Below are 15,134 nucleotides of genomic sequence, written 5' to 3'. Positions count from 1 at the left end.
AGATTCAATTGCGTTTTCCTGGTACCTGTTGGCATCAGGATGAGGCAATGCAGGCTACTATGTTGGTTTCTTGGAGGTTTTGTACTCTAGCACAGTGTTTCCCAACCTTGGCAACTTGAAGATATTTGGACTTCAATTCCCAGAATTCCCCAGCCAGAGAATGCTGGCTGGGGAATTCTGGGAATTGAAATCCAAATATCTTCAACTTGCCAAGGTTGGGAAACACTGCTCTAGCAAATAAATGGATTTGGGGATTAAATCACAGGCAAGTCTTTAAATCATTCTACACCAATAAATAATGTATTCATACTTCATTAAATGCAAAGATAACTCCTGAAGCTTTAACTTTATAAAATGTAGACAGTATAATGAGCAATATAGAAAACAATCCTATTAATACAGTGAATTAAGCATGTTAAGAGAAGGAATCCTCTTTACAATGAATGGCTATGGCCTTCAAGTGGAACTGTTACTACTAATTTAAAAGTGCCATGGCAGTCATACTAATCCTTCCAAGCAACACGATGTGATCTTCGTAACATTTATGGACAGTGATGCAAGTTATAATAATGATCTTCCATCTGGGATTGATAGCATATTCAGAAATTAAACCACATGAGATTCGGCTTCTGCGCATGTGCAGTAGCCAAATCTTGCAACTCCAGCCACACCAGAGCATTCCAATAGGGCGGTGAATAGCTGCCCTTTATTGCAACATGCCATATCATGAAATGCATCCAGGCCTATCTATCACCCTCAATCATGCAGTACATCTCCCCCTCAGTGCCCCAACGGTATTCAGTACAGACATAACTACAATAACAAGCTAAGAGTGCTAAACCCATGTTATAAAATTCTTCTGCATTCCTGAACTACAATTAACTAGGTATCGGCTACCTTTCCGTGAAATATTTTTATAGCTCCTAAGTAAAGCAAGATGGTTTGGTGTAGTTGCTAAAAGCATGAAACTAGAAAGTAAGAGATTGAGTTCCAGACTCCTGTTGGACATGGAGCCAGCTAGGTGACCTTCAGCCAGTCAGTCACACTCAGTTCTAGGAAGAAGATGGCAGTGATAAACAATTCTGAAAAGCCTTACCAAGAAAAGGACCGTTGTACCTACCTGAACGGTCTTCTCGCTGCACTGGAAGGAGAGTCCAACATGGGTAGTTAACCAATCTTATTGGTAGAGACTGAGTTAATTATTTACATATTAATTAGGTACCGCCCCCTTGTATCCCCCATGAGCTCAGTTTTAAAAACGAAGACAATGTAAGAGGATAACCAATTTTTATTGTCAACTGTTCAACCAAAACAATGTCTGCCCAACTCCGGCGTCCCTGAACTTAAACAGTGCCGGGTGGGTTTGGACTCTCCTTCCAGTGCAGCGAGAAGACCGTTCAGGTAGGTACAACGGTCCTTCTCCACTGCAGCTGGAAGGAGAGTCCAACATGGGATATGCCAAAGATTAAGGCCCATGGGAGGGAGAAGGTCTTGTCAGGGACGTCGTGGAGGCACAAACTCGTTGCAAAACACGCCTTCCAAACGCTGCGTCCGCTGAAGCAAACGAGTCCAACTTATAATGTTTAACAAAGGTGGAAGGAGCCGCCCAGGTCGCGGCCTTGCAGATGTCCTCTATAGAGGCTTGCGTGGCCCAGGCAGCCGATGTGGCCGCGCTACGTGTTGAATGACCCGTCAGTCCTGATGGTGGGGTCTGGTCCCTAGCCTTGTAAGCTTCCATGATACAATCCTTGAGCCATCGGCTAATAGATTTAGAAGACAGGCCTAGACCCATCCTATGTGGCGAGAATGATATGAACAACTGTTCAGATTTCCTGAATGTTTCCGTACGTCTGATGTAGATTTTCAGAGCTCGCCTGACGTCAATTTTGTGCCATCGCAATTCAGATGGATGATTTCCATGAGTACAAAAGTCCGGAAGTATTAATTCCTGTTTCCTATGAAATGTAGAATTCACCTTTGGTATAAAGGTGGGGTCCAATCTTAGCACAACTCTGTCAGGATAAAACATACAGAGGTCCGATCTGACAGATAATGCCGCTATTTCTGACACTCTGCGTGCCGACGTGATTGCGACCAGAAAAGCCGTTTTAATAGATAGTAGTCGTAGGGAAATGGACCTCAAGGGTTCAAAAGGTGGTTTTGTCAATGCTTTGAGTACCAGCGTAAGGTCCCATGACGGAAACCTCCGTACTGGCGGGCTGTGCTTGTTTGTAGCTCCTCGTAAAAAATCCCTCACCCACGGGTGGAAGGCCAAGGAGCGTGTCTCTGGAACTTGTATCATAGTGGCCAGGGCTGCCACCTGTCTTTTTAGGGTGTTAGGGGCTAACCCCCGTTCTATCCCCTGTTGCAGAAATTCCAACACCGGGATTACCGATGTCTCCTTCGGGTTCAGATGACGTTGGTCACAAAACTTACAGAATGCTTGCCAGGTTGCCTGGTAGATTCTTGACGTCGACGGACGTCGTGCTGCCTGTATTGTATCAATGACCTTCTCTGGTAACATCTGTTGCCTCAGCCTGCTCCTTTCAAGTGCCACACGGTTAGATGTAGCCACTGGGGATCCGGGTGTTGCAGGTTCCCTTGACTGAGGGCGATGATCCGGTCCGGAATCCTCCACGGTGGTGACACCGATAGTGCCACAAGGTCGGAGAACCATGGACGTCGAGGCCAGTGAGGTGCCACCAATAGCACCTCCGCTCTCTCTGCCAGGATCTTCTCCACCACCCTGGGAATGAGACTGGTGGGAGGAAAGGCATAAAGTAGACCGGGTGGCCAAGGGGAGAGGAGGGCGTTGGTCCCTTCCGCCCTTGGATCCGGAAAACGTGTGTAAAACCTTGGCAGATGAGCATTCTGCTGACTGGCAAACAGATCCACCGAGGGAATGCCGAATCTTTGAGTCATCCTCTGAAAGATGGCGGGGTCCAGGCTCCATTCCGATGGATCTAGAATGGTCCTGCTCAGCCAGTCCGCCTGAGTATTGCTGACGCCGGCGATATGTTCGGCCGTCAATGAGGCCAGGTGAATCTCGGCCCAATCGAAGAGATGGTTGGCCTTCTCCATGAGGCGCTGTGACCTCGTGCCCCCCTGATGATTTAGATGGGCCCTGGTTGCAACATTGTCTGTCAGGACCCGCACGTGTCTGTCCTGCACCAGCGGGGTAAACGCTTGGAGGGCCAAAAACACCGCTCTCAATTCGAGGAAATTGATGTTGACTGGCTCCAAGTCCTTGTCTGACCAGAGGCCCTGGGCCATGTGATGTCCGATGTGCGCGCCCCATCCTAAAAGGCTGGCGTCTGTCGTGAGGGTTACTGGGTTTTGGAGCCGAAAGGGGGAGCCCTTGCTTAAGGCTGGCGATGTCCACCATCGCAAGGACTCTCGGACTGCCTGTGGAACACGAACCTTTTTGTTGCAGTGGCTCCTCCTGGTTCTTTGAGCTGGGAGCAAGAACCACTGTAGATCCCGGATGTGATGTCTTGCCCATGGAACGATGCCTATGGCTGACACCAATGTCCCCAGGATTTTGGATAACAACGCCAGGGGAACTCTCCTGTTGTGCTGAATACTGGAGATCAGTTGCCGTATGGTGTGTTGTCTTTCCGGAGACAGAGATACCGTGTTTGATAAGGTATCTATGACTGCTCCGAGATAAAGTAATCTGGTGGTGGGAGACAGGTGACTTTTCTCCATATTGATCGTGAAACCGTGAGATTCCAGTGTCTGCACTGTCCTGTCTAAGTCGTTCCTGGCTCCTGATGGTGACCTGGACAAAACGATTATGTCGTCCAGGTAGGCCATCAGCCGGACTGATCTCTGGCGCAGATCTGCCGTCAAAATGTCTAACAGTTTGGTGAAAGTTCGAGGGGCCGAGGAGAGGCCGAACGGCATGGCCCTGTACTGAAAATGCTCCCCCTCGGTGCAAAAGCGGAGGAACCGCCGATGACTTGGATGTATGGGTACGTGGAGGTACGCTTCCTTGAGGTCTATTGATGTTAATAGATCGTGGGAGCGTATGGAAGCTATAATTGTCTGTAAGGAGTGCATTCGAAACCTCCTGTATTTTATGAACACATTCAATTGTTTCAAGTTTAGTATGAGCCGGCAGCCTCCTGAGGCCTTGGGTACTATAAAGATCACTGAGTAGAACCCCTTGCCCTCTTCCTGTTGGGGAACCGGCTCTATAGCGTGGATGTCCAATAAATGCTTTATCTCCTCTCGGAGTTGTAGTCTCTTTTGTGAGTCCCGTATCACGGGACAATGAAGGAAGCGGGATGGTGGAGGCTGGACAAACTCCAGTCGCAGCCCTTGTGAAACGGTGGCTAAGGCCCATTTGTCGGATGACGTGTGTAGCCAGGAGGGACTGTAATGTTGAAGTTTCCCTCCTATCGGCATCCCGGTTGAGTCACTTTGAGCGACGAAAACCTCTCTGGTTACCTCCCCGAAACGGCCGTCTCGATTGTTGGTAACCTCGGGTTCTGTCCTGGAATGACCCCCGATCGGATCGAAAGGATGACTGATTGTATTGGCCATATTGGCCTGGCGTAAAGGATCTTTGAGCCTGACCCGTTCCTGAGGTGGCTTCCCAGCGAGGGTTCTGGCGCCTTGTGTATGGGGCAGACCTGCGGTCCTGTCTCCTATTTGCCCTGGGGAGCACCTTCTTCTTGTCTCTGTCCTCAATGAGGACCTTCTCCAAGATTTCCCCGAACAGCATAGACCCCTGGAACGGGCTTGAGGCCAGCCGCCATTTAGACTTCAAGTCTGCTGGCCAATTTCGCAGCCAGAGAAGGCGTCGTGACGACATAGTCGTTGCCATGCTCCTAGCCGAGAACTTCGCCGCATGGAGGGTAGCGTCTGCTGAGAATTCCGCTGCCGCTCGCAGCTTGCTCAGGTCCTGCCTGAGGCGTCTGTCCTCTGGCCCGAGCCTGGCTTGCATTTCTTGCAACCACATAATGGATGCCCTATTGATGAATGATGCCGCGGCAGCCGCTCTGAACCCCCAGCCCGACATCTGATGTGCCTTCCTCAGCAACATCTCCGCCTTCCTGTCCTCAGGCTTCAAGCTGTCGCTAGTTTCCGAAGGCACCAACGCACTGGAGACAAGTGTCACTACCGGTTGGTCAATTGGCGGGAACTCTAGGAGTTTTTCCACCTCCTCGTCAAAGGTGTAAAACTTCCTCTCAATGTTCGAAGGTCCCTGTGCAGCCGCTGGGTGTTGCCAAGGCCGCTTGACTCCCTCGACAAAGATGTGGGAAGTCGGGAAGTGCTCAGTCTCCGGCTGAGATTCCTTGAGAAGAGCCTCCGAGGTTTTTGTTGTGTCAGCAGGGTCAGTCGCCTTAGGCGTGCCTGCGAGGTTCATCACCTGCTTGGCCTTACAGAGCAAAGTTCTGAACAGAGCGGGCTTAAATAGGCCTACCGCTGGTGGCGGTTCTCATCCTCTGACCAGTCATATTCTCTGTCACTCTCTTCAAACTGTGGTTCCTCCATCAGCGACCCCACGCCAGAAGGGGGCGGTACTGTCCAAGGATTTCTTTCTGGAACCTGTTGTGGGGGCCTAGCGCCTTGCTGCACCCCCGTAGCAATGCCCTGTGAGTAAACGTTGGCAATGATTTCCTGCAGGTCAGGCGTCATCTGTTGCCAGGAGCCCGATGGACCCCTTAAGCCCGCTGCCGTGGGGGTAAATGTAGCTGAAGGCCCCTGCAGGCTTCTGACCGAATGGCTTGCAGACCCTGGTCTGTTCCAGGAAGCACCAGGAGATTGCATGGCCTGAGATATTGGTATAAACTGTCTATCAGGCGACCAGTCCCCTGTTGGCATGCTCCCAGTGGCCCCCAAGGGAGATTGGGTGGTCAGTTGGTCAGGGGTCATGTGCTGCCGCTGGGTAAGGGGCAATCCAGAGGGAGAGGGCTGCAGGGCTGCTTCTAGTTTCTTTTCAAGGGCCTTAATACGCTTCTCCGCCTCCTTTAAAGAGGAGCTGGAAGATTGGGAGGCTTTTGTCTTATCCTTTGCCTTCCCTTCGCCCTTATCTTTGGTGGCGGGGGAACTGCTCTTGTCATTCCCGGCCTGTTCCTCCATTATTACTCACAGTTATGTTGGTAAACAGAAAATTTGGCTCCACGCCCTTCTGACTCAAACAAAAATGGCGTCTCGGCTTCCCAGCCTCTTGCGCCTGCGCACTGGAGCCTACTCGCCCTCTCGCGCTCTTGCCGCCAGAATGCTGGCCATTCGCGCCTAATTGCGCTCCGCCCACGATCTGGTCCAAGATGGCGGCGCCCGTGCCGTTCCCGGTCTTTTCGGGCTCGCCGCTACCGCTCTGTCCCTGATGGCGGTCTACGCCAGGGTAGTCGCCCTGGCTCTCGCCTCCGCTGCCCAGAATAGCCTGGTGGCCTCAGCGGTCTCGCTGCTGCAGCGGCTCCGTCGGCGGCTCTGGCGGCGGCTTTTTTTCTTTTTCGGCGGCGGCTTCGGCGGCGGCTTCCCTCGCCGCCGAACAGCTGATTGCTCTTTCGGCGAGCCTCGCCGGATCTTCAGAGCGATATCAAGCCTCCCAGTGGGGGGGGCGGACCCCCCCACCTTCGGCTTGCAGCCTTAGTGTGGCCTCGGAGGCCAGGGACCCCAGGCTGGATGCTCCTCTGCGGGGTGTTCCCTCGGAGGGAATACAAAACCCCTGAGGAGTAACGTTGGGGGTGCTGCCCGCGGAGGGCAGGGACCCCGTAGCTCCTGTTCTACTGCTGTCAGCTCCATCTGAAAAACAAAGCAGAAAAATTAAACAGGTTACAACATTTTATTAATTATTATTATTAATTATTTCCTTAATTACTAGCTCTAATTAGCTTAAGCTCAAACTCAGTAAGTCTCTACTCTTAGACTGAGTTTTTAAAACTGAGCTCATGGGGGATACAAGGGGGCGGTACCTAATTAATATGTAAATAATTAACTCAGTCTCTACCAATAAGATTGGTTAACTACCCATGTTGGACTCTCCTTCCAGCTGCAGTGGAGAACTGAAGGATTAGTTCAGGCTGGAACAAAAAATATAGTAAATAATGACTACACTGTATTGTGGCTGCCGTTAAACCACTTCAACTATCCATCACTATCAGAGTGTATAATCTGTACAAATGTGATAAATATGTGCACCTCTGCTACAGAATAACAAATTAGTCAGGTTAGGGACTATGTAGATAGTAAAAGAGTATTTTCCTTTTATTTCCCCCATTTTGCTGACTCATAAAAGTAAGTCATCTAACTCAGCTAACGCATTTTGTACAGATGGCTCTCCATCCTCTGAAAATCTCCATGAAGCAACCTATTTCTCTGGTTACAGCTCTCACTTTTGGAAACTCCTCCTAGTATTTAACCAGAGTGTATTTGTGTGTAGTTTCAATACTTTCTGATTTTGTATTTATGATTATGTTATTCCTGAAAATAAACATTCATGGAAACTTTGTTTGAAATACAAACAGCAACCTTAGAAAGTGTCAAGACAAAGAAATGTCTTTCTTCCTTAAATTCTCTTACAAACTGAAACTACACAAAATTGCTCTTAATTACTGCTAGTTACAAATTTGTGCATGTCATAAGAACATAAGAAGAGCCATGCTGAATCAGGCCAAAGCCCATCGAGTCCAGCATTCTGTGTCACACAGTGGCCCACCAATTGTACATGGGGATCTTGAGTAGAAAGAGAAGGCAAAACCCTCCCTTGTACAATGTCCATTGTATTCTTCCAAAATCTAAGACAGCCTTAATGCTTATGGTTGGAAACAATGATTTTGCTCAGGAGCTATAATTTGAAACCCTTAAGGAAACATTTCAAATATACATACTGTATTTTTCAGACTATAAGACACACTGGTGTACAGGGCCGCCGATAGGACAGTATTACCGGTACTGGCATCAGGGGCCCGGCCAAATTGAAAAATTAGGGGGGCCCGTCGATTGAACGGTGTGCTAGTGAGTGCTAAGGAAGTTAATTGGATTCAGTTGCAAAATTGTTACAATCGGGACCAGGCAAGAGCACAAATCAGCAAAAATGCCTAATTTTCTCTATTCTGCCTGAAGAGCTTCATAGCTGTTAAAGATGAAGTTTGGATCAGAGCTAATTTGGTATACATTTTGATTATGGTGTTAGATTTTTTTTGAAATTGTTCCCTTCTAAGTGTGAGGAAAAAATGTGTTGCTTTGGAGTTGACATGTTTTTTGGAGCTGTCTCGCCATTTTAGATTTGAGAAGCAAACACCATCCTGGATTCGAGAAGAAAGTATTGTGGGAAATAGGAAGATTTGAATATGCAAAGGAGAAGCTGTGTAGAGCTAAGGATTAAGGATTTTCAAAAAAACAAACAACTACATCATATTTTGAGACTTGTGCAGAGAAGATCTGAAGCGGGAGTTTGTTATTTTACATTCTAAATTATGTTAAATGCATACACAGTAATATCTCACCATATGTTTAATAGATATGATAACATCCTAGGAAAAGAAGAAGAAAGAAAAGGTGTTGCTCTTAGAGCCACGGACATGCTATTTGTTAAGAGACATTATACATTACACATTTAAAAGCTTAAATATATTAAGTTATGGAACTTAATAGCAGGTACATGTATGAGAAAAAATCTTGGATTTTTTTGCACATTTGCTTCATAATATGGATTTGATGATACATGAGGGTATGTTCTTTTTTATAAAGTAATTTTAAAATTTTGCAAACTTTGGAAAATGCTATAAGGAGATAGGTGGAGAGGTTAATGAGAAGAAGAGGGAAGGTTTTTTTGCTCTTCCCTCCTCTTTCTCTTCTTTTTTCTTGCACTGTGCTTTTTACACCTATGGTGGAGTTTACTATAGTTTTAAACATTATTGCGTATAATTTATCTTCTGGCTACCTGTTATTTATTGGTATTATTGTGAAAACAAATATTTTTCTAGTGTGACGCAGGAGTATTTTGTCTTTATCCTTTGTGTCATCTTATTGCTGCTTTTAATATTGTTGATGGCAAAATTAATCATATTTTGTTAATTTGGTGTATTTGCACTGTTCTGGTTATTTATTTATATGTATGTAATATGTTGATGTCACTTGAATATATTTTCTGCGTTATTAACATATTATTAATCTGTCAAACAAGTGTACCTTGTTGTAGTGGCAGGGTTTATTTATTTTTTTTAAAAGGTAAATTTAATACATAATTGGGATGTCGCAAAATAAAGTAGTTTTAAAATGGGGGGGCAGACACTTAGGCTGTATGGGGCCCCAAAATTCCTGCTGGTGTATAAGATGCACCAAGATTTCAAACAGGTAAATAAGAAAATTTCGTATGAACATTTACCTTGCCTTTTGAGTAATCTACCTTAATTTCCTATAGCATTCAAATTGTTTTATATTTACATGTGCAGATGGTAAGAAGTTAATCTGATTTTTGCTTTGCCTTGATTGCAAACTTCCAACACACTTGTGCAATCTTATCCACAATGCTAAATTAATAACTCACTGGTGTGTTCCTCAAAACTCAAATGTTTAGCCTTATCTTAATTTACCAATGAAGTTCTTAAGAGAGTTAAATTCTTGTTAATCTTAAAGTTTACCTCTGTTTCTGACAAATTAACCCATGAGCACATGGGCAACGATCAAAAGCTCCATCTGGTTCCAGTTCCCAAGTAATTAGGTTGAGAAGCCCATCTGAAGGATTACTGCAAGGTTCTCTCTCACCAGGGAAGGGGGTACATATAGGGAACAGAAGATCTGTCGAGAAAAGTGAAAGAGCCTGGTCATTTTTATTATACGCAAAAATGGAATTATTTTTATTACTCGTGTTACTTAATTTGGGCCACCCTTCAGGGTTCAAGCTGATTCCCCATACTGGATTACATGATGTGACTCAAAATAAACACCATGTTATTTCCCCTATAACAAACATTCTATCCAAAATACTAAACATCAAAAATAGTATTATTTATTTTTTGATTTGATTTGTATGCTGCCCCTCTCCGCAGACTCCGCAGATTATGAAAGGATAGCTCAAAAGAACATTGTAAAAAAGCCATTCTTTAAGGATTTCTTAGCTATAATAATAATCCTAAAAAACTTCAGTCATATCTTGCTCCTGAAGCACTGGGAGAACTATACTTCTATTTTTTTCCATTTTGCACAAAGGAAGATTTTTGTGTGTGTGTGTGTGTGTGTGTGTGTGTGTATGTGTGTGAGTACTATTACATTATTTAGGCCTTATTGTAATTTCTTTTTTTCTCATTATATCACTGTTAAAATTACACCATAACAAGTTATAATTGCAAATTAATGGTAGTTATTTTATCCAATTATTATTAATTTCAGGAAAAGGTTTTGAGTTTACTTGAGCTACAGACACATTACATTATTTCAGTGTTTCCCAACCTTGGCAACTTGAAGGTACTTGGACTTCAACTCCCAGAATTCCCCAGCCAGCATTCGCTGGCAGGGGAATTCTGGGAGTTGAAGTCCAAATATCTTCAAGTTGCCAAGGTTGGGAAACACTGCATTGTTTATGACAAGGAAGCCCAAAGGAAATCTTGCCCTAAAGTGCCATTGACACATACACATACACACATAGTTGTCTGGAATCTAACCAAAGCAGAATAGAGGGCAAATATTTCTTTCTGTGGGACTCTCTATTTCTATTGGATTTGTCAAGTATGCAGCCACCTTATTCTGCTGACTAATATCTAGATGTAACTACTATTGCAAAATCTTTTTATAGATACACCATGTAATCAAGAGAAGAATTTTGAATCCACATCTGTTAAATTTCATTCAGTTCCTCCAAGCTATTAAGAACATTTTGAATTTATTCATCTACAGCAGAGGTGCCAAACTCACATCATGGCAGCATCATGCGACGTATTGGGACTTTTCCGCTCTTCCCTAAACTGGACGTGGCCAGTGTGTGATGTATCCATCCTGTTGACAGTCCTGGTCTACAGTATTCACTATCCCATCCAATACATTATCATCTGTAAATTTGATGAGCATTCTACTTGCTTTCCCTACTGCCTGACTGCACTGTTCACCTATTTTGAGACTGTCAGAAATCACTACCCCTAAATCCTTCACTTCTGAGGTTTTTGCTAACACAGAACTGCCAATACAATACACAGATTGAGGATTGATTGATTGATTTGTTTATTTGTTTGTTTATTTGACTTATATGCCGTCCCTCTCCGTGGACTCGGGGTGGCTCGGATTCCTTTTCCCCAAGTGCATTATTTTACATTTGGAAACATTAAACTGCAGTTTCCATTGCTTTGACCATTTATCTAGTAAAGCTAAATCATTTGCCATACTACAGATGCCTCCAGGAATATCAACCCTATTGCACACTTTAGAGTCACTGGCAAATAGGCAAACCCTCCCTACCAAACCTTCCCCTATGTCACTCACAATGATATTAAAAAGAATAGGACCCAGTACAGACCCTTGTAGCACACCGTTTGGAACCAGGCTCTGCTTAGAATACTCGCCATTAACAGCAACTGATACTGATACTGATTCTCCCACCCATCCCGCCTGCTCCCAACCTGGCCACTGAGCCATACAGCGGAGCCTAAAGCTGGTCAGTAGAAGAGTTACATTCTATACAGCAGCCCTCAACCTTTTGGGTAAGGGACCAGTTCCATGGAGAGAGGTTTTTCCACCAACCAGAGGGGATGTGGTTTCCCATTCTGCTTGGATGGTGCTTCATTTATTTGCATGGCCAGTTTCTGGCATGCTGGGGACAAGCGCTGGTCCACCAACAGGGAATTAGGGATCCCTGCCTACTTACCATCCAGCCTTAACAGTCATCATCACTTGCAATCATAAAGGATAGGCTCCATTATGGATAAATTGAGGATTACCTATACAATTTTCAAGTTAGCATCTATCCGTTTAACTGTCCATTTAATTATTCAGTACATGTTTAAATAGCTTGCTAATTAGAATGCCACAACTGACTCTGAACACCAGACATGTCTACAGTTTTTTGACAGTTATTTCAAAAATAAATCTCAAAATTGTGACAAATTAATCTGGCAAGATATGTTATTGATAAATCCATGATGATGACTTGGGGTAATTACCACCTGGTTGACAAAGTGCTTACAGATCAATCTCTTCATACCTCCTCTAGATTCTTCCTAGACATCAATGTCAGAGTAACTAATGGGCTCCGTCTGATTGTTGAATCATTATTTTTCCCTTTTGGGAGATATGATGATAGACATATATATTCTGCTTTGGTTATCTGACCTTTCATTAGTTCTTCAGTACTTCTCACAGATAATATATGGATTTGCACTTAGTCTATTAGTTCCTTCAGTAACCTAGGATGCAACTCATGTAGTCTCTGAGAATGGACTTCATTCCAGAAGAAGCACTCCATAACTATATTTCTATAAATCTTTCTCCTTTCCTCCTGCCTTTTACATTATCTTGTAGAACACCATTTTTGTTGAAGAAAATTTAACCAAAATAGGAATTGACTAGCTCTATCTTCCTTTGTTACTTGTTAGTATTTTGTCTTGCTGAACTGCTAATCTTGTTCTGCCGGGCTCTATGGTATTAGTCTCCCGAAAATTCAAGGGTACAAATTTCAGACACACACACACACACACACACACTTGAAAGTTCAAAAACAATGTTCTTTATCACAAAAATTCAAAATAAACAAGGCACCATTTTTGTATTGCAAAGAGCACTCGTCCCAAAACAACCTGGTAGTCTGTACAATCCCCTTAATCAGTCCTTAAGTACTTAGCTAGCAGCTGTGAAGGAACGTCACAGTCCTCCTTCTTCCATGAAGTGAAACACACACACTTTGCTCTGCTTTGGTTTCAAAGTCGTGAAAAATCAACAAAGTCCGGAAACAGCAAGGCACGGTCCTGAAGAACAACGATCAGATAATCTTCCACAACGGCCAAGCCAGCACGCTGCTATTTATATCAGCAGCTCTAATTACTGGAGCCCCACCCAAACACAGGTGGCCTCTCTTATCTCCTGTAATATTTCTTCAATTGGTCTCTTCTATGCATAATTCTGCACATGCGTGGGTCTAACACTTCCTCATCTGAATCGACCGAAGATAATGGAGATTGGCTTCCTGGGCTGTGTGCCAAGCCCCCCTGTTCCAAGTCACCCCCACCTTCTTCTTCGTCTGAGGAAACTGCACTACCTGACTCTGTCAGCAATAAAACAGGCCTATGACATGTTGATGTTTCCCCTGCATCCACGTCCACATTCCTTGGGGCAGGAGCTGGGCCAGAGCCAACCACAACATAATCTATTGATTCTTTTCCTTTTATTCTGACATTATATGAGTCTGTCACAGATCCAGGATGGAACAAAAAGTCAGGCAATGCACAGACCAGCTCTAAGTTAAACTTTCTTTCTCCTCTGTTGTTATAAAGACACGAAGAAGATTTTTAACTTTCTGTTTCCACTTTGAAGGAATTTTTTGGGAAATGTTCCAAACTTGCACCTGTTCATCTCTAGCTGGGTCTTTTCACTCTTGGCTTTTTTCCCAGACTGCATTTCTTACTGAGAAGCTAAACTTTACTGCTATTCATGAAGGATGATAAACTTAACCAGAATATCCTCTTTCAAATAGCTTGCCTAATTCCACTGGAGATTTCTTATGGCAATAACTAGCCTGCTATTTCAGGATGTTCTTGCCCCTGAACTTTTAGATTAAGAGTTTTCTTTCCTTCCTGAAGGGTAGTACGTACACAGCTGGCACCACTGCACCTAGTTTTTAGAGAAGTTAACTTTCTTCATGCTAGTATCTACATTTCTATTTATTTTCTTCTCTCTAGCCTTATTCCTTCTCGTGTACAGTAGATGGCTACTATTTACTATTATTAAGGCTGCACATTCTAGGGATCTTCCAGTCTTTGGACTACTACTTACCATAGTAGTAATTCATCATATGCTGGCTCTGCTAAAAAGTGCTATTGCTAACATGTTGTAAGCCGCCCTGAGTCTAAGGAGAAGGGCGGCATAAAAATCGAATACATAAATAAATAAATAAATATATAAGTAAATAAGTAAGCAAACAAACAAACAAACAAACAAATAAATAAATAAGTTGCCAGGAGTCCTGTAATCACGTGATTTGCCATTTGCAATCTTCCCTGTCAGCTTCATCTGGTAGGAAAAGTTGTACGCCTCAGCCATCTAACTGGTTCCTGGAAGTTGGCTGAAGAAGATCCACCCGGAAAACTCAGGGTTTGAATTTTTGCTTGTATTTCAGGCAGACTTTTTCCAGCCAGCCTCTGAGAGTGAAAGAGCTGCTTGGCAGAGAGACTCCACCCTGCACAGGGCCAAATCAATCTGGAAGGCAACGCTTTTGCTGTCAAATAGCCTAAAAGGGTTCTTCTCTACACACAGAGTGTGGGGAGAGGTCTCAAGTTCTGAGCCAACTAAACCTGGATCTCAAAGATCCAAGCCCCAATCAGTTTGCCAAGTCAAGTGGTTCCCTTCTGCGCAGGAGAAGAACAGTTGACCTCCTTTGGCAGGAAGCTCTTTCACACCATCTGCTTAATGGCTCATGTGGTTGCTTAACAACCACAATCTGGGGAGATGGGATTGCAGTTGTAAAATGAAGTGGTTGTGTGAATATCTTACTGCAAGAACTTTCAATCAAAATTCCAGACCCAACTCTGATCAATAAGCAAAGACTAGCTGTTTACCCAAGTTTCTGGGCATCTTCAATGGACTGGAAAGAGGGTAAGCAACTGTCAATATCCTAATTTTCTCCCAAGTACTGTAGACGAATGTAGTTGTACCTGGTTCTTTGTACTATCACTTGTCCTCACATTTGTCAGCAGGAAAAAAATCACTGTCACCAGACTTGATAAGTTCTGAAAAATATTCTATATATGTCTTTATTCTTGCTCTGGCAGACAACAATTTCACGAGCTAATGGTCCTATTGCCATACAATTTCTTATAATAGTAAATCACCGGCTATCACAACTCTTCTCTTTATCTTCTTTTAGGCCATAGCTCACCCGTTGGAGATTTATTATCCTCTCTTTCTATTGTCTTTTTCTTCCTCTGAACGTTCAGAGCTTATATCATCTGCGAGGGTCTGAAAACTGTTCCTGATTTCCA

General features: G+C 44.2%; 1 protein-coding gene across 1 annotated transcript in view; it reads right to left on the bottom strand.

Moving 5' to 3' along the window:
• The window catches only part of DKK3 (dickkopf WNT signaling pathway inhibitor 3), a 40,446-nt gene that overhangs the window by 3,378 nt on the left and 21,934 nt on the right, over nucleotides 1–15,134 (bottom strand). Inside the window, exon 7 of the mRNA XM_070763087.1 lies at nucleotides 9,597–9,753. Within this exon, the coding sequence (XP_070619188.1) occupies nucleotides 9,597–9,753 (157 nt within the window). The remainder of the gene's footprint in view (nucleotides 1–9,596; nucleotides 9,754–15,134) is intronic.

Source organism: Erythrolamprus reginae, chromosome 1 (assembly GCF_031021105.1).
Source record: "Erythrolamprus reginae isolate rEryReg1 chromosome 1, rEryReg1.hap1, whole genome shotgun sequence".
NCBI classification, from domain to species: domain Eukaryota; kingdom Metazoa; phylum Chordata; class Lepidosauria; order Squamata; family Dipsadidae; genus Erythrolamprus; species Erythrolamprus reginae.
Note: the sequence above shows the minus strand (reverse complement) of the source record. Positions and strands in the feature narration are given on the sequence as shown.